Genomic DNA, 24406 nt, shown 5'->3' with positions numbered 1-24406 from the left:
AGCTCGACTATGTGCATTTCTCCTCAGTCTCTCCAAATAGCAGCATGGATACACAGGTATAAACATTCATGTCAGTACCATTAATTCTACAGGAAAGACTACATCAGCTGCTGTTATTTATTATTGTTCCTCCTTTGAAAGCATCACCTCTGCACGTTTGGATTTGGGAACAAAGCACCTCTATCACTAAACTGTGTCATTTTTCCAGCAAATTTTAGGACTTTTCAGTCCTTTCTGCTTAAGGACTTCACTCTCTCAAAAGCCTTCCTGTCCAGGAAGATTCAACTGGAAGTGACTGATGCAATCCTCAAAAACACCAACTTCCGAGTTCCTCTGGTCTAAAAAGCCTTCCTAATGCAATTATAGTTTATAGCAGAGGCACATTATTTTGCCAGAATGATTTATAGTAACTCTTTGAGCAAAGTGAGCTCCACTGGCAAGCTCACTAGCCACTATAAAAGGTATCTATTTATACTCTATATATATTTCTCAATTAAGTTGTGGCAGATTAATTATTTTAAATTAGAGGAAAAGAAAATAAGTCCATCCGAGTAACTTCAATACGTGAACGCATTCAGATGGCTATATAACCTAACAGTCTGACAGAAGGAAAGGACAGGCAAGAAATACAAACACCTATATTATCATTATCAAATAACTTGGGTTTAAGTTGTCTCTGCATACAGTTTCTTAGAAAACAAAAAGGCAGCCTTTGAGACAGGAATTACCCTGTGCTATGGAGAACAGCAGCAACGAAAGAGCCTAATTATGTCAGACAGAAAATGCAGGTAAAGAAAACAGTGATTAAAAGCTATGATTCACTCAAGAAATGGTTTTGTAGATGTTGGAAATAAACAGGGGCGGGGGGGGGAAATTACACTTGCCTTAAATGAAGAGATACTGATAAAAAAAGACTCATGGTGGGCAAATTCATAGTATCATTCAGGGTTGGAAGGGACCACAAGGATCATCTAGTTCCAACCCCCCTGCCATGGGCAGGGACACCCCACACTAGATCAGGCTGGACAGAGCCTCATCCAGCCTGGTCTTAAACACCCCCAGGGACGGGGCCTCAACCACCTCCCTGGACAACCCATTCCAGGGCTTCACCACTCTCATGGTGAAGAACCTCCTCCTCACATCCAGCCTGAATCTCCCCACCTCCAGCTTCATTCCATTCCCCCTAGTCCTGTCACTACCTGAGATCCTGATCCACCCATTGTGACTACCATCACAATGAGTTATATCAATACTTCAAAACATGCACAAAGCAACCAAAAAAATGAGATAAAATAAAAATCATAAACCCCACATCCATCCCATCATACAAAGAAAATATTGTGGGGTGGTTTATTTGTTATTTTACAATAGCTATTAATCTTTAAAACAAACACACACACATTCATGGAACAGTAATCTTACTGGTTTATGAAGTGAACATCTGAAAAACTGAATTTGAGACCTCTTGGATATACAAGCTATAAGGAAATCAGAGCTAAAATCCAAAAGCTCAGACAACTGGATAGATCATCATCATTATTGTGTAGATCAACTGACATGCACGATCTGCACCAAAGTAATTAGAGGATACATATACTGACAAAAGCCATCCACAAACTGAATTCAAATCAAGATATGAAAATAATCTTAGTAGCTAATCAGTGTTTAGTCCCAGAATCTTGTAACTTTTGTCAGTTTTTAAATATTGCAGGAATGAAGACATCACTGCCACACTGAAGAAGAGCTTGAAATTCTTCAGCAAATAGTTTAAAACAATTCACTAAGACAGCACGCATGTCTTGATACAAATGTGAAACGTCATGAGTGGGCTCCTCATTTGAGGAGTTGTAATTTGACATTTCTTTTTCAGATCTGTTTGAAATCCCCAACATGAGCAGATCACACAGCACTGTACAAAGCTCCTCCTGTCTTCAGCTGCATACATCTACAATGCTATCATGCACATGGCCTGTTGCAAAGAAAAGATCAGCTTACTTATGAAAGAGTAGCTAGAAAAGATGAAGGCAAAGAACAAAACATGATAGCTGAGGGACAGCAGGCAACATTTGTGTCTAGATCACTGATGCTATGCAGTTTCCTCACAAGTGAAGCGTCTGTTCAGCCAGTGGTTTGGGAATGCTCACTCATGAATAACACATTCAGCACGTGCAATTAAAGTTTTTCTCAACAGAAACATAGGAAACGTCACATTCTAGATGAAATATTAAGCAAACTACTTAGTGAGCTCCTGGACAGTACACAAATGATGCAAATACTATGACAATCTAGAAGAGAAATTCCAGTCCAATTTCAAATTAAAAGAAGGATTTATCCAAGCTATGTTTGATCTCAGCTAACCCCATCTCATTACTTGTCATGCTTATTATCCATGCCACGGATGGAGAGCTTGGATTCACACATGGTTTTAACAGCTTAGGCACAACATACTATAAATACTGGTACACTGCTTACTAACTAGCTTTAATCCAGAATGGCAAAGCGGTGTTACAGAGGGCCAGCAAAGGTTCACCTGGACTCAGTAATGTTACACAGGAGGGACCTCAGCAGATTCAACTCTGAGTAACCACCTGCGCATCTGCACCTGGAATTCAGTTCCACAGATCTCATTGTGATGGATGCAACATTGTGCAAGTATCGTATCTGTTCACAGAATCATGCAATACCAGCTTGGAAGGGACCTCAAGGATCACCTGGTCCAAGCTTTCTTGGCAAAAGCAGAGTCAAGACAAGACGGCACAGCACACTGTCCAGCTGAGTCTTAGAAGTGTCCAGTGTTGGGCAATCCACCTCTACACACCACTGTTGCCTAAGTTCTCTAACAAGGAGAACTTGTGGGCAGAAAGACCAAACAGACCTCCAAGAGCCAGTTCAAGTCAGTATGGCCAGCAATGAACAGAATTAATAAGCTCAGTCAGAACCAAACTGCCTGTCAGTGAACAGCACTTCCCAGAAGCATAGGCTCCAAGAAGGCTTATGAGCTCAGGCACATGAAAAAACACATGGAGTTAGGCCAGACTCAGTGCTGTGCCAAAACAAAGAAGCTTTCCTGGAGAGCAAAGTACCAGCAAAGCAAGTGTAGCAAACATATTAACGATTTTACAAGTCAGCCTATGTTCAGCAAGGACAGTAATCAAGTTAATATCCTCATCTGAATCTAAAGCAACTCATCAGCAATAAAGGTGTATCCAAAACATGCTCTCCAAAGCATTGACAGTAATGAAAAATGCTCAACAGAGCATCCTACCCCACCAAGATGAATCAACTATATAAACAGATTTGTTAGCAAACACCCCTACCTTATCAGCTTATTCTCCTGCATTCTTATCCTGACCTGAGGCATGGCAAGATTCTACTAGTATCAACTACAATACAAGAAGTTATTAATATGCCTGAAAACACTTTATTAGCAAAATGGAATAGAAAATTGCCATGGTGACTCCTCCCCAGATCAGCAGAACACACTCTCCATAGATGTCACCAAACAGTGCTCACCAAAACAAACAAAATCATTTATACTTACTTCTTTTTTCATCCATAATTTTAAAGCAGCAAGTAAAGCCTTCACTCCTTGCACTAAATAGCTTGGAGGCTGGAAACCATCTTCCCTCAGTTCTAAAATAGATGCAGACACCAATTTAGAAATACACAAACAGGGAAAACAATAGAATGATAACTACCCTTCAGACAATAAAAGTTGTCTTTATGCAATAGCACAAAAAGGGAAAAGTTGTGCAAGCAAGTGAAATATAGCATCCTGTATTTGTGCACATAATGTAACAAAAAAAACCCACCCAAACACACATCCCAATTCTAACAATTCTATGTAAAAAAATTAAGTATTTGTTTTTAATTTATTCTTCTGTGAATTAGGGATAGCCTACAACAGACTAAAAGTTGATTAGACCAAAACAGATCTAAAATACAGAACAAGAGAAAAATATTTGAAGGAAGAAATTTTTTTTCATCCAGAAACATTTTAGTCAGAGGGACATGGGATTTATCTCTAAATTAGAATTCACAGTATCAACAAGGCTGGAAGAGACCTCAAAGATCATCAAGTCCAACCTGGACTTGATGCTTATTCCTATACGTGCAGCAAATGGTTTGCGTTAGCACACTTCCACGCCCCAAACATTTTCTGTCACTCTTCCAGTTACTACAGTTCTCCCTCATACAATTTACATCATTTTTCTCCCAAATCAAAGCTGCTACAGAAGTTTCTCTTAAGCAAGCTGGTGTTCCCAAGTGATCACAATTCCTTTCCAATTTTCTCTTTTCCTTCATGGAGGGGGTAATAAATAAATTTGAAAATTTAAAATAAAATTTAAAACAGGGAAAACACAAACTCTCCATAAACAGCCTCCTCTATCATAGAATCATAGAACTCTCTTAGTTGGCAAAGATCCCTAAGATCAAGTCCAGCCATTGACCTAAACCCACCATGGTCGTTAAACAGTGTGCCAAAGTGCCATGTCCACACATTTCTTGAACATCTGCAAGGATACTGACTCTATGTCGCTGAGCAGGCTGTTCCAATGCCTGATCACTCTTTCAGTATAGAAAGTTTTCTTACTATCCAATCTAAACCTCTGCTGGGACAATTTCAGGCCACTCCTCTCATCCTACCACCTGATACTAGAGACTGACCTCCACCACACTACAGCTACCTTTCAAGCAACTGTAGAGAGCTATAAGGTCTCCCCTCAGCCTCCTCTTCTCCAGACTAAACAATCCCACTTCCCTCAGCTGTTTCACATAAGACTCAGCCTCTAGACCCTTCACAGGCTTTGTTGCCCTTCTCTGGACATGCTCTGGCAACTCAATGTCCTTCTTGCAGTGAGTAGCCTAAAACTGAACACAGGATTTGAGGTGCAGCCTCACCAGTGCCACACACAGAGGCATGATCACTTCCATACTCCTGCTGGCCAGGCCATTCCTGATACATGCCAGGATGCTGACTGCCTTCTTGGCCACCTGAGCAGATTGCTGGTTCATGTTCAGCTGGCTGCCAACCAGCACCCTGAGGTCTTTTTCTGCCGGGCCACTTTCCAGCCACTCTGCTCCATGCCTGTAGCATTGCACAGGGTTGTTGTGACCCAAGTGCAGTAACTGGCCCTCAGCATTGTTAAATTTCATACAACTTACCTCATCAATCCAGCCTGTCCAGATCCCCTTGCAAAGCCTCCCTACACTCAAGAAAATCAACATTCCCACCCAATTTAGCGTCATTTTCAAACTTACAGAGGGTGCATACTCAATTCCCTTGTCCAGATCACTGATATAGATATTAAGCAGAACTTGCCCCAGTACTCAGTCCTGGAGAACATGATTTTTAACTGGCCACCAACTGGATTTATCTCTATTCACTACAACTCTCTGGGCCTGGCCATCCAACCATTTTTTTCACCCAACAAAGCATGTACCTATCCAAGCCATGAGCTGTCAGATTCTCCAGGAGGACGTTCTATGGAACTGTTGAAAGCCTTGCTGAAGTCAAGGCAGGTAACATCAGCCGCCTTTCCCTTATCCTCCAGGCAGGTCACATGGTCATAGAATCAATAACGTTGGAAAAGACTTCAGAGATCATCAAGTCCAGCCTATCACCCAACACCTCACGACTAACTAAACCATGGCTCCAAGTGTCACATCCAATCCTAATTTGAACACCTCCAGGGACGGTGACTCCACTACCTCCCTGGGCAGCACATTCCAATGGCCAATAACTCTCTCTGTGAAGAACTTTCTCCTCACCTTAAGCCTAAACTTCCCCCAGCACAGCTTGAGACTCTATCCTCTTGTTCTGGTGCTGGTTACCTGGGACAAGGGACTGACCCCCATCTGGCTACAACCTCCCTTCAAGTAGTTGTAGAGAGCAACAAGGTTTCCCCTGAGCCTCCTCTTCTCCAGGCTAAACAATCCCAGCTCCCTCAGCCTCTCCTCACAGGGCTTGTGCTCAAGACCACTTACCAGCCTCATTGCCCTTCTCTGGACACGTTCAAGTGTCTCAATGTCCTTCTTAAATTGAGGGGCCCAGAACCGGACACAGAAGCAGATCAGACTGAACAAACATGACATGCCCTTCATAAACTCATGCTGACTAGGCCAAATCATCATCTTGTCATCCATACAATGTCACTCATAATAATCTGCTCCATGACTTTCCCTCGCACTGAGGTCAGACTGACAGACCTGTAGGTCCCTAGATCCTCTTTCTGGCCCTTCTTGTAGATGAGTGTCTCATTTGCTAACCTCCAGTCCACCAGGGCCTCACCAGTTAGCCAGGACTGGTAAAAAAAATCACGCAGAGTGGCTTGTTGAGTTGTTCTTCCAGCTCCTTTACCACCCTTGGGTGCATTTGATCCAGTTGCGTTGACTTGTGCATATCCAAATGATGTGGCAGGTCACAAACTATTTTTCCTTGGAGCATGGAGACCTCATTACCTTCCCTGTCTTTCACCTCAGATGGCTGGGTACCCAGAGAACAGCTGCTCTTTCTACTACAGACTGAGGCAAGGAAGGCATTTTCCTCATCTTTTCTCACCCTTTAAAGGATGGAGATTCTCCTTAGCTCTCCTTCTGTTGTTGATATACTTAGAGAAACATATTTTTATTAGTCTTAACAGCAGTAGCCAGATGGAGTTCAAGCTGGGCTTTGGTCCTTCTAATTTTCTCCCTACAGCATCTCACCACATCTTTATAGTCCACCTCAGCAGCCAGCCCCCTCTTCCAAAGGCAACAGACTCTCCTCTTATTCCTGAGCTGTTTAAAACTGTCACCCATGTCCTGTTGCAAAAAAAAAAAAAAAAGTCTCCCATCTTCCTTAAAGGTCCCTTTTAAGTACCAAAAGGCCACAATAAGGTCACCCCCAAGCCTTCTCTTCTCCAAGATGAACAACCCCAACTCTCTCAGCCGTTCTTCACATGAGAAGTATTCCAGCCCTCTGATCATTTTCATGGCCTTCCTCAGGACCCACTCCAACAGGCCCATGTCTGTCTCACGGCAAGACACAGTAAATTTTCAAGAACTGTAGATGTTTTCATATTAGAAAATGGATATGCAAGATTTTAATCCCTTCCAAAGGACCCTCCTCTGAAGGCTGATTTCTCTCTTTTGCAATACATTTGGAATGACATTTATTATTAAGATTACAGGTGGAAGACAAGTTATTGGAGAAAAAGAAGGTGAAATCAGACAGGCACTCCTGCAAGCACAACTATATATGGGTACAGACATAGGAATTAAAGGACTAAATGAGGAAATATGGAAAGGACTGGCAACTGTTCAGAACAAGAGGCTAATGAGATGCCTATTGGTAAGTACTGACAGAAACAGTTTAAAGTAATTCATAGAAAATTATGCACCTTTCCTACAAAACCCTCAGACACCTTTCCTTTCACAACAAAGATCAGAAGAAAACAGGTAATTTGACTGAAAAGATCAAAGAAAGTCGTAAAGTGCAAGAAAGCCTCTTCCTTCAGGTGTGAGGCCATCAAGAATAAATCCACAAATATAAGTTAGTGGGATCATTTAGAGAGTCATTTGATGAAAAAAAGTTGAAAAGGGCTATTAAAGAGTACTAAAGTTATATGGAAGAAGCTTGAGTGAAAAAATTATGCCACTGAAATAAGCTTCCCATCTTCCTTAACAAGGTCTTTTCAGATAATAGAAAATTAATCCTATTTGGGTGGTCATATAATTGCACTGTGCCAAATCTCATATACTCTGTTTTAATCATCTAGAATCTTTTCACTGACCAGATACTTGACCAGTATTGGGTGAAAAACACTACAATAGTTCAAAGGTTCCAGCAGTGTGCTACAAAGTGTTAGTTACACTGATCAATAAGGGCACTAAGATTTCTACAGAGTGCATACTACCCTAGAAAGCACTGATCACTAAAGTACCTTTCAGAATGACCATTTACTAAAAGTGAGTATTGCATCTAGAGCAGTCACTTAAGAAAAACTAAACAAACAGGAATTCAAGTCTGGTTTTTCAGCTTAGAAAGAGTAAAAGCAGATACACACATATCTCTTTAAACAAAACAAGGATTACCTTTCAATGTTTCCAGTAAGTTTTTGGCCACAAACCAACAGATGGCTTCAAAGAACGGAAATTTGAAGAGATCTGGGGTTTTTAGCCTCTTCTCCATTTCATAACACCTGAACAAACAGAAACATTACAAAACGTGAATGTTTTAATTATCAAATGCATTATTCAACTATGTAATTATTCAAATTGACAAAATATCCAACATAAAATAAAATAACCATGGCCATGAGAAATAAAAGAAGTCAAGTACCACATAGTTAAATCCCAACAAGACCACAGACAAGATTGAACTCTGGTCTTATCCAGGCTCTGACCTTATCAAGTTTGACTGCGGCACTTCTAAGAATAAAGTTGGACTTCATAAAACTAGGATACAAACCCAGTGTGTGATCTTTTAACAGATGGAATTTTATCAGGATTCCACTGTAATAAATAAAAACAAAATGTTTAGAAGACAGCTCCACATCTTGGACAAAAACTAAATACAGCTGCCCTTAGAGCAATGCTGACTTGAGGACACTCACTTCAACTCCGTGTCGCACACCTGGGCTTGCTCAGTTTTGTTTTACTCACTTAAATCAATCTCCAGAGTGGAGTTTCTCTTTATTTTTTTTTCCTCCTTCTTTAATTCACTTAAATTCTTGCATACCCTTAGTTCGGCTTTTAAAACAAACTTTGCAGAGTGAAATAAGAGTATGTGCTTGACACATTCTAACTGAAAATGCCACTACTGCCTGTTTGAGAGCCTGTGCCAATTTGATTGTGGGTAGCATGAAGAAAAGTTTCTATGAAAAGAATATCCTACTTACTGAGGAAAAGGTATAAGGTATAGGAAGAACTGCAACTAACCTGAGCTGCATGCCAATATTGAGGTTGTGCAAAAAGTTTCCTCCAAAAGCCATACAATCCTGAGATGTGAGCACAGCGTGAATCCAGCCTGAAATGACAGATTCTGAAACTTAATACACATATAAATTACTCTAAGACTGTTTTAAAACACCTATACAACTAAAAATGCTGTACCTGGAAACAGAAAAGTGAACTAATTTCTCTTGTGTGCTAGGAATATATAATCTAAGTTTTAACAATATATAAATGACAATGTTTTAGCAATCTAGTGGACCGGTAGTTTCCTGAAGGACATTTTTCACTAGGTAGTAGGGGAGTGTAAGACCATCACTGGGGGATGTAAGACCACCAGTGATTTTTCAAGTAAAAATTCCCAGATGTTTTCCCTCCAATGAACAAAAATAAGCAAGTCAGGAGAGGAAAAATATACTGACTAAGAGACAAAGTCATAAAATAAAACAGAAATTATATTCCTTTCAATGTTTAAGTGTTGCTGAAAGTAACCGAGCTGTTTGCACAACATCAAAAAGTCATTTAGCAATGATGAAGATTCTCAAATAGAAATCAGAAATAGTCCCATTAATTATTCTAAACACAATCATCCTAATTTCAGTTAAATTATCATCAGTTTAAAACCCAGTCCAGGCATTCTGACTGTATAAATTTGTCACCATTAAAACATTGTCCTTGTGAACTCTGCTATTCAACGTGGCAACGCACAGCCAATATCATGCTATCAATATAGCTGATTAATACTAGACAATGTCAAATAAATATACAAAAGAATATATGATGTTATCTTCCTGATTAAAAATAGTTACCCTTGTAAATAAACTACAAATAGAGTTTTGTCTTTCCAGATTACTCTTCTGATTTTGCACATGTACAGATATCTTTTGACAAAAGATGAGTTGGGCATACACTTGCAGATTACTTAGTTTGACTGAGTGTAGGTACAACATACAAACACAGTAAGCTCCCCAACATGAGGCAAGATCAGACCAAGTCATAAGCAACTATATATATATATATATATATATATAAAATCACAACCTACTATTAAATCCATGCCCTAATTCAGTTAAGAACAACCAGTTCCAGTTGTAGTACCATATCTAAGAAGACCTGAAACCCAACAACCAGGCTGACTGAACAACATACCTGCTCTGTAGGTAAGGAAGCTACAGAATGGCATATGAGAGAATGTAGAATACAATGGCACATGTGACCCAAGGGGGTGTTAAATTAATATTACACATTGTTCAGGTGTACTTCTGTCCTTTAAGAAGTGCAGTGCAATGAAGACTGTCCTGTATCAGCAGTTGCACTCGCATTTTTTCACATGGTTTCAATTTTTCACTCATATCACCACCATCACAGTAGATGAACAGCCCTGCACTCCAAGGATTATGTGTATTTCAATCCTTCAAACACACATCTCTCCAGTCACTGACAAAAGTGACCACAAAGCCTTACCGTTGTTGCATCAACACCAAGAACTTTTGTGGCATGCCTGCATCAATTAGAGGATTTTATTGCTGTGGGTTTCCCCCCCTGTATTCCTACTTTGTTTTTATGCTGTATTTTTATACTGATGAAGGACTATTCAACAAGACAAAAAAATCAGGTGCAGACCACTGAATATCTTAAATAATATTTAAATAATGCTCAGGAGCCTTCCAGTAGGTGCTATCCATCGACATGCAAGATTAACTTGAGATCAGAAGTCTACTCTGAAGATATTTCAGAGATTATACAATATAAGGTATTTAGGAGACTGTGGAGGGTGGAAGTGATGCATTCTGTTTGAAGAATTCTTCTGTGTTTATTAAGTAAGTTTAGTTGTTTTGGTGTTTCTAGTTTCTTAAATGTCTTGTAATTCACCAGATGCTATTAGATGATGACTACAAGAAATACTGGCTAAGAAAAAAAACCATACCTTTGCATCATTTTTAAAAGGAAACTGTTGAAAATAATTTCTACAGTTTCATGAACTGTGTCTGCAAATATCCTTTTATTTTTAATTAATCAACCCATGAATTCAATTATATACTCTTCAGTTTTATTAAGGGCACTTTCATTTTGATTTAGAGTCTCCACAGCCTCTACCACAGTTTAGAATTTCTGTTTACAGAAAACAAAGAATGAAAACAAAACAAAAACCACCAAACCAAAATAAACTCAAATCAAAACCCCCAAAATACTAAAAACAGACAAACAAAAAAGATCACTCCATTTTTGCTTTCAGTCCTCCAGCCTACAGCATAAGACATTTATGTGATGTTTTTGTAGTAATTTTTCCTTGTAGGTCTTAATATTAAAAAGCTGTAAAACCAGATTCTACTACAAAATTAAGAGAAGAATTCAGTCTGGATATCTGTCAAATGGTGAACAATGTGTGTTCTATGAAGTGGAATTATTCTCCTGGCAGAGGTTGGTCTCGTTCTCCCAGGCAACCAGTACCAGAACAAGAGGACACAGTCTCAGGCTGCGCCAGGGGAGGTTTAGGCTGGAGGTTAGGAGGAAGTTTTACACAGAGACAGTGATTGCCCATTGGAATGGGCTGCTCGAGGAGGTGGTGGGGTCACCATCACTGGAGGTGTTCAGGAGGAGACTTGATAGGGTGCCTGGTTGCATGGTTTAGTTAATTAGGTGGTGTTGGATGATAGGTTGGACACGATCTTGAAGGTCCCTTCCAACCTGGTTTATTCTATTCTATATTAAAACTAAATTGGTGTCTTATAACTGGTTAACAAATATCTTTCCTTTCCTTGATAACTGCCAGGGCAACCTAAATAGCTAATTACTTGTTTTGAAAAATCTAACTCTCTAAATTTTTATATAGGAAGAAATCAAATGCCTATAATACCATCATTTTAGGATATTCCTCATTCCTGGTGATTAAACATGCTAAAGCATGGTAGGAAGGGTAAAAATCTTACCTGTCGGAACAAACAAAGTGTGTCCTTGCTTCACAACACATTTGTAACATTTGTCAACCTTGTCCCCAAAATACACTTCACTCTGGGTGACAGATGAACTCCAAGACTCATACAGGGCCAAATTTTCATCAGTGGGCTTGATCAAATAGAAGATCTTCTCACCCTATTAAAAAATATGAAATAAATACATGTCCTCCTGGAGGCATATTACAACCTCTCAGACATTCCTATTTAAATAACAGATTGATGTGAAATATGGAGTCATCAACAGTATGCTAAAAATAAAAGAACACAAATGCAACTCAAATAATCACTAATTCACTTTCAAGCTCCTCCCCTGGCTTTTCAAGAACAAAATTTCATACAGGTGCAGAAGGTTTCATACATGGCAGAAGGGTGCCCATGCTGAATACTTTTTATTTCACATAGTCATAAATCAAGAAGGCTTCATACCCAAAGAACATGGTACCAAACTGATGTTCCTCCAAAATCGATATGAAAATCAGTATAGCTGTCCTGGACACCCATCAAGCAATACTTCTGAACAAAAGGCTTAGGGAAGACAGAATCATCTGGCCAGTAATTTTCCACCCATGAAAGCTTCCTGGCAATATCTGGCACTTCCACTAATTCAGACATCCTTTAAAAAACAAACAAAACAATCAAAAAAGAACCATAAATATGATCAAGAGTAAACACAACTCTCTTTAAATGACAGTCTGAAATCTGATTCCTACAAAGTTATTTATGAACTAATAAAGATGTTTTATACCGAATATTACAGCACAGTAGCTGTCTATGTAGAATGCACAGCTTCCTATCTTTCCTGCTACATTCCTACACATACTGTTCAGCTTACACTTACAGTTTAATCACTTCTTACATTCAGGAAATTCAAGTCAGTACTCACTTTGTGTCTGAGAATTCCAGGCTGATCACGTTCAATACTTTTGGTCGCACAGGATTTGTGAAATATTTAATGTAATTATGGAGCTTCATTTTACTGTCTGCTTGTCTTGCTACATCTATTACATCTATCACTTTGTCACCACCTGTGGAAAATAGGATGACAGATAAAAGTATATAAGAGAAATTTAACTTTTTTCCAGCCTCTATCAAAATATTCCTGTACAAAAACTCCACTGCTATCAGTATTATTTTGGAACACAGATCAGCATAAGCCAACATTGTAGCAATTAAAGTTAGACCTAATAAAATCAGCTAAGCCTAGAACTGAAAACACTCTACAAGTAAATTCTCTTTCCTGTGGTTAACCAGAAAAGAAAAAGTGCAGTATGGAATTACTGCAACTGGTAACAAAAACAGAGTTTGTGGCTACCTTTGGAAAGACTAAGATAGATAAAGTTATCAAAGCAGATCTATCCCTCACTCTTGTTATTAATCACCACCACAGCACACACATTTAACACGAGGACCATTGGGAATTCTTTACAAATAAATCCTACTGCTCACAATTTGTAATTCTTGGCAAATTGAATTAAACTTGTGCCATAATTGATTATTAAAATTGAAAATTATGCAGGTATCCCCTCACATTCTAGAAGCCCACCATCACCCTCCATATACACTGCATAACTTTTAAGCACAGTTATTTGATTAATTGTGATGAGTGTGCTTCATTTCCAAAGACAGCAAGGAACACGAACTATTTTAAAGTGATACACCTGCAGAATGAGGCAAGAAAGTAGTAACCACATCCTGGTCTCCAAACTGGTGAAACATGGGTTTGATGGGTGGACCACTAGATGGATAAGGAACTGGCTTGATGGCCGCACCCAAAGAGTGGCTGTCAATGGCTCCATGTCCCAGTGGAGGCCAGTGACAAGCGGAGTCCCTCAGGGATCAGTCCTGGGACCTGTCTTGTTCAACATCTTTGTGGGTGACATGGACAGTGGGATTGAGTGCACCCTCAGCAAGTTTGCTGATGACACCAAGCTGTGTGGTGCAGCAGACACGCTGGAGGGAAGGGAGGCCATCCAGAGGGACCTTGACAGGCTGGAGAGGTGGGCACAAGCCAACCTCATGAGGTTCAATAAGAGCAAGTGCAGGGTCCTGCATCTGGGTCGAGGCAATTCCAGGCACAAATACAGGCTAGGCAGTAACTGGCTGGAAAGCAGCCCTGAGGAGAGAGACTTGGGGGTGCTGGTGGACAAAAAGCTCAACATGAGCTCTCAGTGTGCACTTGCAGCCCGGAAAGCCAATCAGATCCTGGGCTGCATCAGGAGAAGTGTGGCCAGCAGGTCAAGGGAGGTGATCCTCCCCCTCTACTCAGCTCTGGTGAGACCCCACCTGGAGTACTGTGTCCAGTTCTGGAGCCCCTATTACAAGAGGGATATGGAGGTGCTGGAACGTGTCCAGAGAAGGGCCACAAGGATGATCAGAGGGCTGGAGCACCTCTTCTATGAGGACAGACTGAAGGAGTTGGGGCTGTTCAGTCTGCAGAAGAGAAGGCTCCGAGGTGACCTAATTGTGGCCTTCCAGTATCTGAAGGGGGCCGACAGGAGGGCTGGGGAAAGACTTGTCAGGATCTCAGGTAGCGATAGGACTAGGGGGAATGGAATGAAGCTGGAGGTGGGGAGATTCAGGCTGGATGTGAGGAGGAGGTTCTTCCCCATGAGAGTGGTGAAGCCCTGGAATGGGTTGTCCAGGGAGGTGGTTGGGGCCCCATCCCTGGAGGTGTTTAAGACCAGGCTGGATGAGGCTCTGTCCAGCCTGATCTAGTGTGGGGTGTCCCTGCCCATGGCAGAGGGGTTGGAACTAGATGATCCTTGTGGTCCCTTCCAACCCTGACTGATACTATGATACTATGAACCAGTAGCCAAGACAAAAGATTAGCAACAACATTATATAGTAATGTTTTACCACTATCTAGTTACACAATGGTCAAGTTTTTGACTGCTGGAACGTATCTAGATGTACATAATAAACATAATTACTTCAAAATTGCAATTTCGTATCATCTTGCTGAATTTCAGCTGGCTTCTTATTTTTAATTTCATGAATAGAAAGATAAATCTGTGGCATCAATTTTTTTTTCCCTAAACTGAAGAAAACCTGGCATGTCAAAATATATGGAGGGAATGAGAAGATAAAGTTTCTCTCTGAATCTGCAGAGGCAGTATTCCAAAAAAACCCCAAACATATGCAACAAAATGAACACATTGCTGTTTATCATCATCATATTTGTAACAATATTCCATATGCTACATATTTCCTATATTCTGGTGCCACTGTAAAATGTTGGTGGACAGAAAATCTACTTTCAGCACACCATTATATTATCTTATCACGAGAACACAGACAAGGCCATATACAGACTTCAACTGCACTGTATGTTAAAGGAAATGTCATGCTGCAATTCTATCTATTTCTCTGCACTGCACACTTACATGAGGCTGAAACAATTACAGACAATCAAGAGATCTAATAAGAAAGAAATGGTCTTGGGAAGCTCTAGCTCTCCTGCCAGAGGAAATCAAAGCAGGCATTTTTCCAGGAAGAAAGATTTAATTCAGAAATGCCAATTTACTGATCTCAAAACATTAAGTTTTGCAATATCCTAAGCAATGATTAAACTTATGTTCAATAAAGAGTGATTCATTCAATTCCCACAAAGAGAAGAATCTCTAAAGTTATTATACTTTATACAATGTGTGGCAGAAACCTCCCCGCAACATTCCACATTTAGTTTGCCCCAAAATTAGCATGTTTGAGAGTTGAAAAGGCGCTACTCCTATCATGTATTTAACGCACAAACACACAGAAAAGCTTTAATTTCATTCTCTGATAGTCTTCCATTTAGACTATATATTTAGCACCCTCCAACATGTAAATATTTAGTTTAGTTTACAGACAGGATCATTTGTTACGTACCCCGGAGTGTCTCTTACCTACATAGCGTTCCACATCTAAAACGGAGAAAGTCGGCGGAGGAAGTCTGAGCCCCAGACCGTCTAATTTAGGAACCATAATGGGAACATCAAACCCATGTTTCTCCAAGTATCTTTGTGTCAGCTGGCTTCCATGCATTTTCAAAATTACTTCATCAGCACTGGTATAATGAAATAATGGAATACTAGAGCACTGAAAAAATTCATGTCACCATTTGGGGAAGGACAGGTGGGAATGGTTACAAGAATTTTAAGTCATTGTTGGCACTGAGACAGCCAATCACAGACAGCTCAGGATGAATGTATGACCATGTTTCTCTGCTTTCCACTTGTCATGGATTGAGTTGAACCTGCTGCTGTTACTCATGCCATGATGCAGTCATGCCAGATTCAAAAGGTGAAAGTGCTGACTGGAGCAAAGTATTATAGGGCTTGAAGTGCAGATTGCAACATGGGAGGATTCCTGCCCCAGTTGCTGCTTCCGGGTGCTGGCTCTTTTCTGCAGGCAATGGTGGTGGAACAGGTGGGAGTCAGGTAGCTGCTGGCTTTGGTTTTCTATTTTATGCTGGTTTTTTTCCCTCCCCTCTATTTCACTGTGCTACTTCTGCAAATAGGCTAAATTAAGGTAATCATGCATTGTATTATTAGATTAATTTGATTATTAGCCAAGGTAATTGGGCATTGTGATTATGGTATCTGATGTTGTATTAAACTCGTCTCTCTATCTCAATCCTGAGGTTTGCGTGTTACTTCTTCCCCTCACTTTTGTGTTGGGGGAGCAGGGAGTTTAGCCCTTGCACTAAACTATTACACCTCTAAATTATGTAAGACTGGACAGACTACCAGCTCATACAAATGTTCTATCTGGACGTTTCTCTACTTTTTCACTGGAATGCATTAAATTTCTGTACCTTGGGAAAGAGCGAGCTCTCAGCTGTTTAACAAAGGTCCGTGTTCCAGCCTGCACTGGTTTGGAACCATCATCCAACTCTGTGTAGTCATGTCTGTGCCAGTTCCTCCTCTTCTTCACTACAAGTTTCAGAAGGATTAAACTTTGAATTAGTTAAATCAGACAGTTAAGATTAGCAGTGATCCCATCAGAGAGCCAGACATGCCTCATTCCCACCACTATGATTTAACCAACATTACTGTTTATGCAGGTGACACTCAACCTATCTGCAACACAAAATCTTAGGACACCTGACAGTAATCCTCTGTATTTCTACAGCTCCTTCTGTGTGGAACCTCGGTGCACATTACATGCAATTTAATACATACACAATATCCAGTGCAGCACAAGTAAGCAGCAGCAGCCTGAAAGCTATCTATAAAGTCAGCAACAGAACTAGAAACAGAGCTTAAATCTTCTTCCTATCTAACTCTGGATTGTTCTCCTCTAGCTCTGTACACTTTGATTTCTCGGGAGGTCCCTTCCAACCTCTAATGTACTGCAGTGCTGTGATCTATAGCAGAGCATTATATTTTATTCTGTCTGCATCTCCAGATCAAGGCATCTTCCAGGATGGTTTGTTTATTTTGTGATGTTTTTATCAGCTCACAGTTAGTCAAGTAGAACCAGTACCTTCTAAATAATCAAATTCACGTTGAATGTTCTTCCAAACAGTCTCTCTCAATTATACATGAAGAGTAAACAGACTTAAAGTGTAAAATAAAATTTGAACAAAAATATACTCACTCAGAGAAGGTCCATGGAGAATTGCACAGTTGGGACAATGGTATAGATCAATGTCAACAGCATGGTGCTCCTCTACCCCAACACAGCTGGAATAATATTTTGTAAATATTAATGAGAATCCATGCAAGATTGATTTTCAGAATAAGAAATAATTAAATCTTAAGTTTTGATCAGAAAATGCTTAGTCCACAAAATCATAATGAGCTAACAAATTATCTCAGCTACTGAGTTGCTACATAAATTTTGAGTAATCATTTATCACTGAACAGAGAATGCCATAAAAAATAATCAAATTTATTTTAAAATGAGGCCACCATATACACCACTACCCCACAACTCCCCCAAAATCTTCAGTCCTAGTTAAGGGAAACAATTTCTGCACAATCATTCATGCAATTTTCCTCATAAAAGTTATGATTAAAAAAAAAAAAACCACCCATGAAGTCTTTGTACTGACAATTTATAGAAGATATCAATAGAAAAGGGTTCCTTTTTTTCATTTTCCTGTATAAAGCACGTAACTGACTCCTACTCCCCAAGACATATCAATGAAGAAAACTCCTGTATTCTTTCTGAGATCTTTACACTACTAATATTAGCAAGTTACACAAGAGATCAGACAAATCACTTTGTAAAAGTGCTTGTTTTAAAATAGCAGCAAGTATTTTCAAAAGCACTTGAGAGACGTCATGTTTTCCTGGTGCACGTTTTTCCCAGATAAAAGAGTCAAAGGAGGACTGAAGTTGAAGGTCTTTTTAACAGTCATGACAAAGCACCTACCCTGATGCATATCTAAAGAACACGATTTTGAAGTCCAAATGAAGTACATTTTCTTAGAAATTGAAACACTAGAGGTTAATTAGAGAAGATGTGTTTGTGCACCAAGCTCTCAAGAAAAAAAACAATAGTAGTCCCTGCTTGCTGGTGGAATCTGAATCCTGGCAGAGCTCTTTCAAAAGTTGACACTTACAAAATTGCTGACTTTGTAATACAGAATCGAGACAGTAACACTGAAAATTTACACCAAATTAGTTATTCAATGCATTCCACTAACACAAGACCTTGAACAGTACTCCATCAGGTAACCTATTTCATATCAAAAGTGTAATGACAGCTTAAACACTGGAGCTTTGAAACGATCCAGCTACATGAAGCCTTTTCCCTAGCAGCCTAGTGCCAAATCTGCTGACACGCTCCAGTAAGTGTCAGTACATGATGCCAAAACAATATACTAGACAGTCTAGCATTCAGAGCACACCAACAAGCAAATCAAATCTGAAACTGAAGAGCATCTCCCATGTAACTGTCAATGAAAAGTACACCGTTCTGAATTCCCTGTAAAAGATTCAGCCGGTCCCTTCTACTCCATTCACTGCATACCACGTGAAGTGTAGAAATTAAATACTTTTTTACATGTGTACTATTTTAAAATCTAACTGCAAAACTCAGCTGTCACAGTTCAAAATTCTTGCAATATTTAGTATCTGTTTTAAGACCACAACTACAGGAATTGTTACATGAAAATTCAGCTGACATTTAAACAAAAGGAAGGCTGAAGCAGTCTTTAAAAATGCATGTTCCATTTCCTTCTGCTTGTGTTCTCTCTCTTTTTATAGAATGGATGAGTGACTCATAATCCTATGTATTATAAGAAAACTGTTTCAAAACACAAGTACACTCTAAAAGTCCCAAATGAGAAGACTGGGTTTATACATCCTTATGAATTGTATTATTTTAGCTAAATTTCTGATTTTTTAACATCAGATATATTTGTGTTGGGCTATATCTTGATCAAGTTTGCACAATTGTTCAATGAATCATGGTGCTCCATGACAAAGCTTCACTTGCTCTTTCTCTTGGTGCTTATCTGGTACATTCATCCTCCCCCCTACAAGATTAGCTTTCTGACTAACAATAAGAACTCTGCATCGAAGTATAGCGAAAATACCGTGAGGCTTTGACAATTGTTCTGCTTGTCATATTCTCTCTTAAAGAATGTTACAGATAGCCTGAAAATAAAGCAGAAATTGTTAAATACTGAACACTTTCTCTGACTAGATTTTTGGTCTATTATTTATTCATGCTTTAAACTCAGAACTAACTGGAAGAGCAAAACACTGGGAGATATTTCAAGTGAATCTAGTAGCAGACAGATGCAAAGGGCATATGAGGTGCCAGCACCTGCAAGAATAAGCATTGCCAAGGATGTCACAGAGCACATCAATCACATACTGCACCATTACAGGTCACTTTCCTGAGCTGCCTTCTCCAATATACCCAGATGAGCCTGGCATTAATCATTCTGCTTACTAGCAAGCAATCAACTACTGTGGTAAATGCAACTTCAGACTTCAAGCATCAAAGCAAGGTCACCAAGAGGTAGCAGAGGGCCTGGAAAGCATTAACATACACAAACATAGTAACCCTCACTGATGTTTCCCTGAATGAAATATCATTATTACCCTTCACCTCAAGAACCATTTGGGTTAAATGTCTTTAGTATGTATTAGCCAGTTTCTGAATTGCTCATGTAGGCTGTAGACCAATCCTCAGGAATGATGAAAAGTTTACACTATTACAGATAAATAAATAATTATTTAAAAAAAACCAACACCACTCACTGTAGGAGACTATGCAAAAATACATCTGTAATTCAGCTCATGAAGGCAGAAAGCCTGAACAGACCCAGTTTTACTTGACATGGCTCTAGACACAGTAGCAAGGTAGTCAAAAACAGACTCCACAATATCAGTCTCTGAATAGTCAGACTTTAACTTTGAAAGTGCTAAGCTTTTTCCACATACAAGAACATGCCTTTCCCTAGGAACTGAAGACTGCATGGGATAAGTTAATTTGGCAGATTTTAAGGAATTCTGGCTAGTCAAGTCTATTCTTTCCTAGTGGGAAAAGGATATGAAGTGGATAGTATTTACAGGTTAAAACAAGGGAATTACTAAGGACGTCACTCCACAACAAAATAGCTACATCTGCCATTCATTAAGGGACAATATTAAAATGCTCAATTAGGAATAAAAAGACAAAGTCACAGCTTAATAATAGTGTTACTATGGGATCATATGTAGTCTATCAAAAGACCAGCTTAAAATTAAGTTCATCTGAATGACAGTCTAACTTCATGTAGTGACCTTCACAAATATGAACCTCAAGTGTCTCTCTGTTGCCCACCCCCCACCTCCAAATGCATGCAGTTACACCAAAGGAATAGAACTGACCAAAAGCCACAAAGCCACAGGGGAGAGTGCAAGGAACCACCAGCCACCTTTTCATCTTGCTGTGATTATGTATGGCAACAATTCTGGAATCACAGTATTAGTAATTTTAGTCTTACAAGGACTTGCTCTGGCAGTTAGCTTCTATGCAGTAAATAGAGAACCATACTGCTTTGAATTACAGAAAAAAATGCCCAACATAAAACTACTTGAGCTTTTGGGTTCGGCATTCCAAAACCAAAACATCTTTCAAAACTCAACAACTGGTATAAGTGTAATGTAAATATAAATGTAAAACAGATTAATGGTCATCTGTAGCAAATAATCCCCTCTCAGAGCTACCCATTTTCTCCAGGAAAAAAAAAACCACACCAAAAAGCCACCAACAAGAAAAACCCACACAGATATGGGTGGTTTTTTAGATTTATACAGAATACATGCATGTTGGCCCAACAGCATACACAGTTTTAGTATATAGTCACTCACACACATTCCACCAAGCAAGTTCTTAAGGGCAGAAAAAAAAATCTCAAAATACACCAATTTAGTCAGTATAGCATCATCCTACAATGCACATAAGAATCCCAAGAACAACAATGCTACCTAATTTCTCTCTCAAGTAACAGTGCTTTTCACTTTCACGAAGCACAGAGGCTAAAATAAATGAAATCTGTACACACCACCTTGTCAAAGAGAGACCCACTCCACAGAATTTATTCAGAAAACAAGAAACCTAACCAGAAAATTCTGACTAATGGCACAAAGTCATGTAATGACATAGGGATTTAGTTACAGATACAACCAAACCTACCTACATTTAGGGACACAGCCATGTACTCAACCACCATGGTACCTAATATCTCAGGGGAAACAATATTAATGTACATTATTTGTACACCAGTTCTTCCATTCTGTAATTCCAGTCCAGCCTGAAAATTAGATTATAAGGTTTTATAACTGAACAAATACTTTTTTCCAAGATCTAGACTTTATGTGTAATTAGTTTGACTTGGTTAAATTGTTAGAATGAAGTCGAAAAAATTGCCATTACTTCTACAAAATACTTTTGACAACTGAGTATTTGGCATAACCAGCATAATCTTACTTCTCATAATCTCTGTTTATTAAAAGATTGTGTGGAAAGCTGGCTTTCTATACAATTATTTCATGTAAATATTATGAATTCAAGTGAGAAAAGTAAAACAGCTGTTCAAAGTTCCGTCAAAAGTAGTACATACTCAGGAAATCCAGAGAGTTTTGCATGCAAAAATATACACTGAAGTCAAACAACCTTTTCACTACATTCTAAGACTGTTAAGAAGAGACACACAGTCCAACTTAATTCACAATATCACTGCCCAGCATGGATTACCTGTAGCAGTTTTATGAGAACTACTTTTCCTAATGACAATTTCCTGAACAAGGCCAAGTTAACAACACTAAAGTATTCCTCACATATTCCTCTGTTCAGTGTCATCTATTAAAGCAGAGACCAATTTTCTCCCTCCTTCCTAAACCAACTGAGATTTTTACTTATTCTTCCCAGAGTGATCACATCAAGCTGCTTTAAAAGGGTATTTACAACTCTTTTTTTCCCTGTCCTTTTAAAATGATTGTTTTGCAGAAATGAAGGTCTGAAGGAGCCCAGATGTTTTAGTATAGGTTTTAGCAAAATCAGCTGCCTCAAAAAAAATCAGAACAGTAACATTAAAAAAACCACTAGAGCAGACCTCAAAACAAAATAGCATGCTAGTGAAAGCAGAGAGAAAAGGTATTTTAAAAGCAGAAGAGATAGTTGAAGGCTGCCATTCAGTGTGAAACTGGTAAGATAAACCAAGATGATACCAGCAAATGAACCAAGTCAGAAGATTCACAGGAAAGAAAAAGCAAAGTATATCAATATGAGCTGAAGAAAGTGGTCTTTATCACTTTAAAACCAGTGATCAGTGTAACCCTACACATATGAAGCACTCTGCTCAAGAATTAGGAAAGATTCTCTGCAGCAGTTCAGTCTCCCATCTTTTTCCATTTATTTTCCCCACATGGCCAGACTGCCACACTAAAGAAAAGGAAAAACAATAGCCCAATCTTACTTCAGGCACTATGTCTTAGAGGAGCTGCAAGTGCTAGAAGCATGTTGAAATAAATGAGAGCTATTCTGTCCTTCCCACAATTTAAGCAGGAAAAAGAATTAACATTTGCTTTCAAGAAATTCTATGGAGTCTCAATTTATCTGACCACAGCCAACATCAGTTTTATTTCTGGATATAATGCAAAGTCTGTAATGGTTTTGTTTTCCTATTAGGTAGCTTGAGCCGTACATACACAGAAGAACATACGTACTAGCTACTTGGTTCAAAGAGAGAGGGCATTGGAAGGGGAAGAAAAAAGGAAAGAAATTGTCTCCCTGTGCACTGACAACAAAAGTTTTAAAGCTTTTTAAGGCAGTTTTTCCATAATGTATTTTTATCTCCTTCTCAAGACTCCAAGACAACAGAAGTTTACCTCTTCCCTTCTAGGATGCTGCAGAGCCTAGTAAAAACCTCTCATTTACACAATTTGCCTTATTTCAATTCCCAGACAGAGTTATTCTGCTGTAACTGTGCTTCCAAATGAGGAAAAAGAGGAAAAAAAATCCCAAACTTACAATCAAGGTAAACAAAATACTTTGAAAGAATACCTTCAAATCACAGAAGGCAGAACTGACACACTGTCTCAATTCAATGAAAATCAAATCAAAACAAAAACAAACCACAAAAGCTTCAAACCATTTGAAACAGCTGCCATAGCTATCTTGAAAGAGACATCTTAACCGAGTGCCTGTGTGTGGCTGTTATACCTGAGAATAAACTACTAGCCAAAATTGCTACCCTTATTTCCCCAGCAGAACAGGAAGAAACAGGCTAAGCTTTACAACAGAGATAACAAGAGGGTGGAAAAGGGATGTCACCGTACAGGTCAATTAAACCTTCACTCATTCAGGAATAAAGCAACTCTGACAACAGCAATCCAGCAAATCAAGGCCACCCTTTTCCTGAAGAAAGATATAAAAAACAAAATTAAATAAGCTTTGTTGTTGGTCGCTATATATTGTCTGCATACATTTGCTTCCCTCAACTTTTAGTTTTTTGTCTTCATCTTCCTCAGCACCAACTTGCACAAAGACCCATGTTAATTACCACCGTCTTTAGTCATCTTAATGAAACATTGCATATGATGTGGTTTTAAGAATTACTGGTGTCTTGAGTCCTTTGACCACAATCCACATGAGTTTCAGTTCCAGTGAAGAGTTTCCTATTAGGTAGTAGCAAGAGCTCTTTGTACAAAGGATAGACATATTAATTGCTACTACTTTTTTTTTTCTTCAACAGAAAGAACATTAGAAGGGGAAAAAAAGGAGAGAGAAATTAACTGCATCACAGACATACGAACAACCTCTGAAAAGAAACTGAGGTTCAATCCAAAATGACCAAAAAAACCACAAAAACAAACAAAAAACCACGAACAAACATCTTAGATCAATGCAAGTTATATCATGCCCTTTCCTCCTAACAGCTTGCAGCAATGGGAAGAGGGAGGTTACTCATTCCCTTACAAGCAAGCATTCCCATTTCCCTTCCCTGCAATGGCTCTGGTACTTTCCTGGTTATAAGGCAACCTGTTTCACTTGCTAATCTGACAGAAACTAACCTAGCCATTTTTTTG

The 24406-nt window shown here is 39.2% G+C and overlaps 1 protein-coding gene across 2 annotated transcripts in view; it reads right to left on the bottom strand.

The window, feature by feature from the left end:
• KDM7A (lysine demethylase 7A) overlaps positions 1-24406 on the bottom strand; it is a 60449-nt gene that overhangs the window by 21939 nt on the left and 14104 nt on the right. For both annotated transcript variants that reach the window (XM_068142206.1, XM_068142205.1), the window contains exons 2-10: positions 17472-17557; positions 16687-16804; positions 15776-15936; positions 12775-12916; positions 12318-12504; positions 11865-12027; positions 8923-9010; positions 8077-8183; positions 3542-3633 (exon numbers count right to left, since the gene is read on the bottom strand). In XM_068142206.1, the coding sequence (XP_067998307.1) occupies positions 3542-3633; positions 8077-8183; positions 8923-9010; positions 11865-12027; positions 12318-12504; positions 12775-12916; positions 15776-15936; positions 16687-16804; positions 17472-17557 (1144 nt within the window). The remainder of the gene's footprint in view (positions 1-3541; positions 3634-8076; positions 8184-8922; positions 9011-11864; positions 12028-12317; positions 12505-12774; positions 12917-15775; positions 15937-16686; positions 16805-17471; positions 17558-24406) is intronic.

The sequence above is a fragment of the Melanerpes formicivorus genome, unplaced genomic scaffold, assembly GCF_026170545.1.
Source record: "Melanerpes formicivorus ecotype bairdi unplaced genomic scaffold, bMelFor1.0.p_v2 SCAF_8, whole genome shotgun sequence".
NCBI classification, from domain to species: domain Eukaryota; kingdom Metazoa; phylum Chordata; class Aves; order Piciformes; family Picidae; genus Melanerpes; species Melanerpes formicivorus.
Note: the sequence above shows the minus strand (reverse complement) of the source record. Positions and strands in the feature narration are given on the sequence as shown.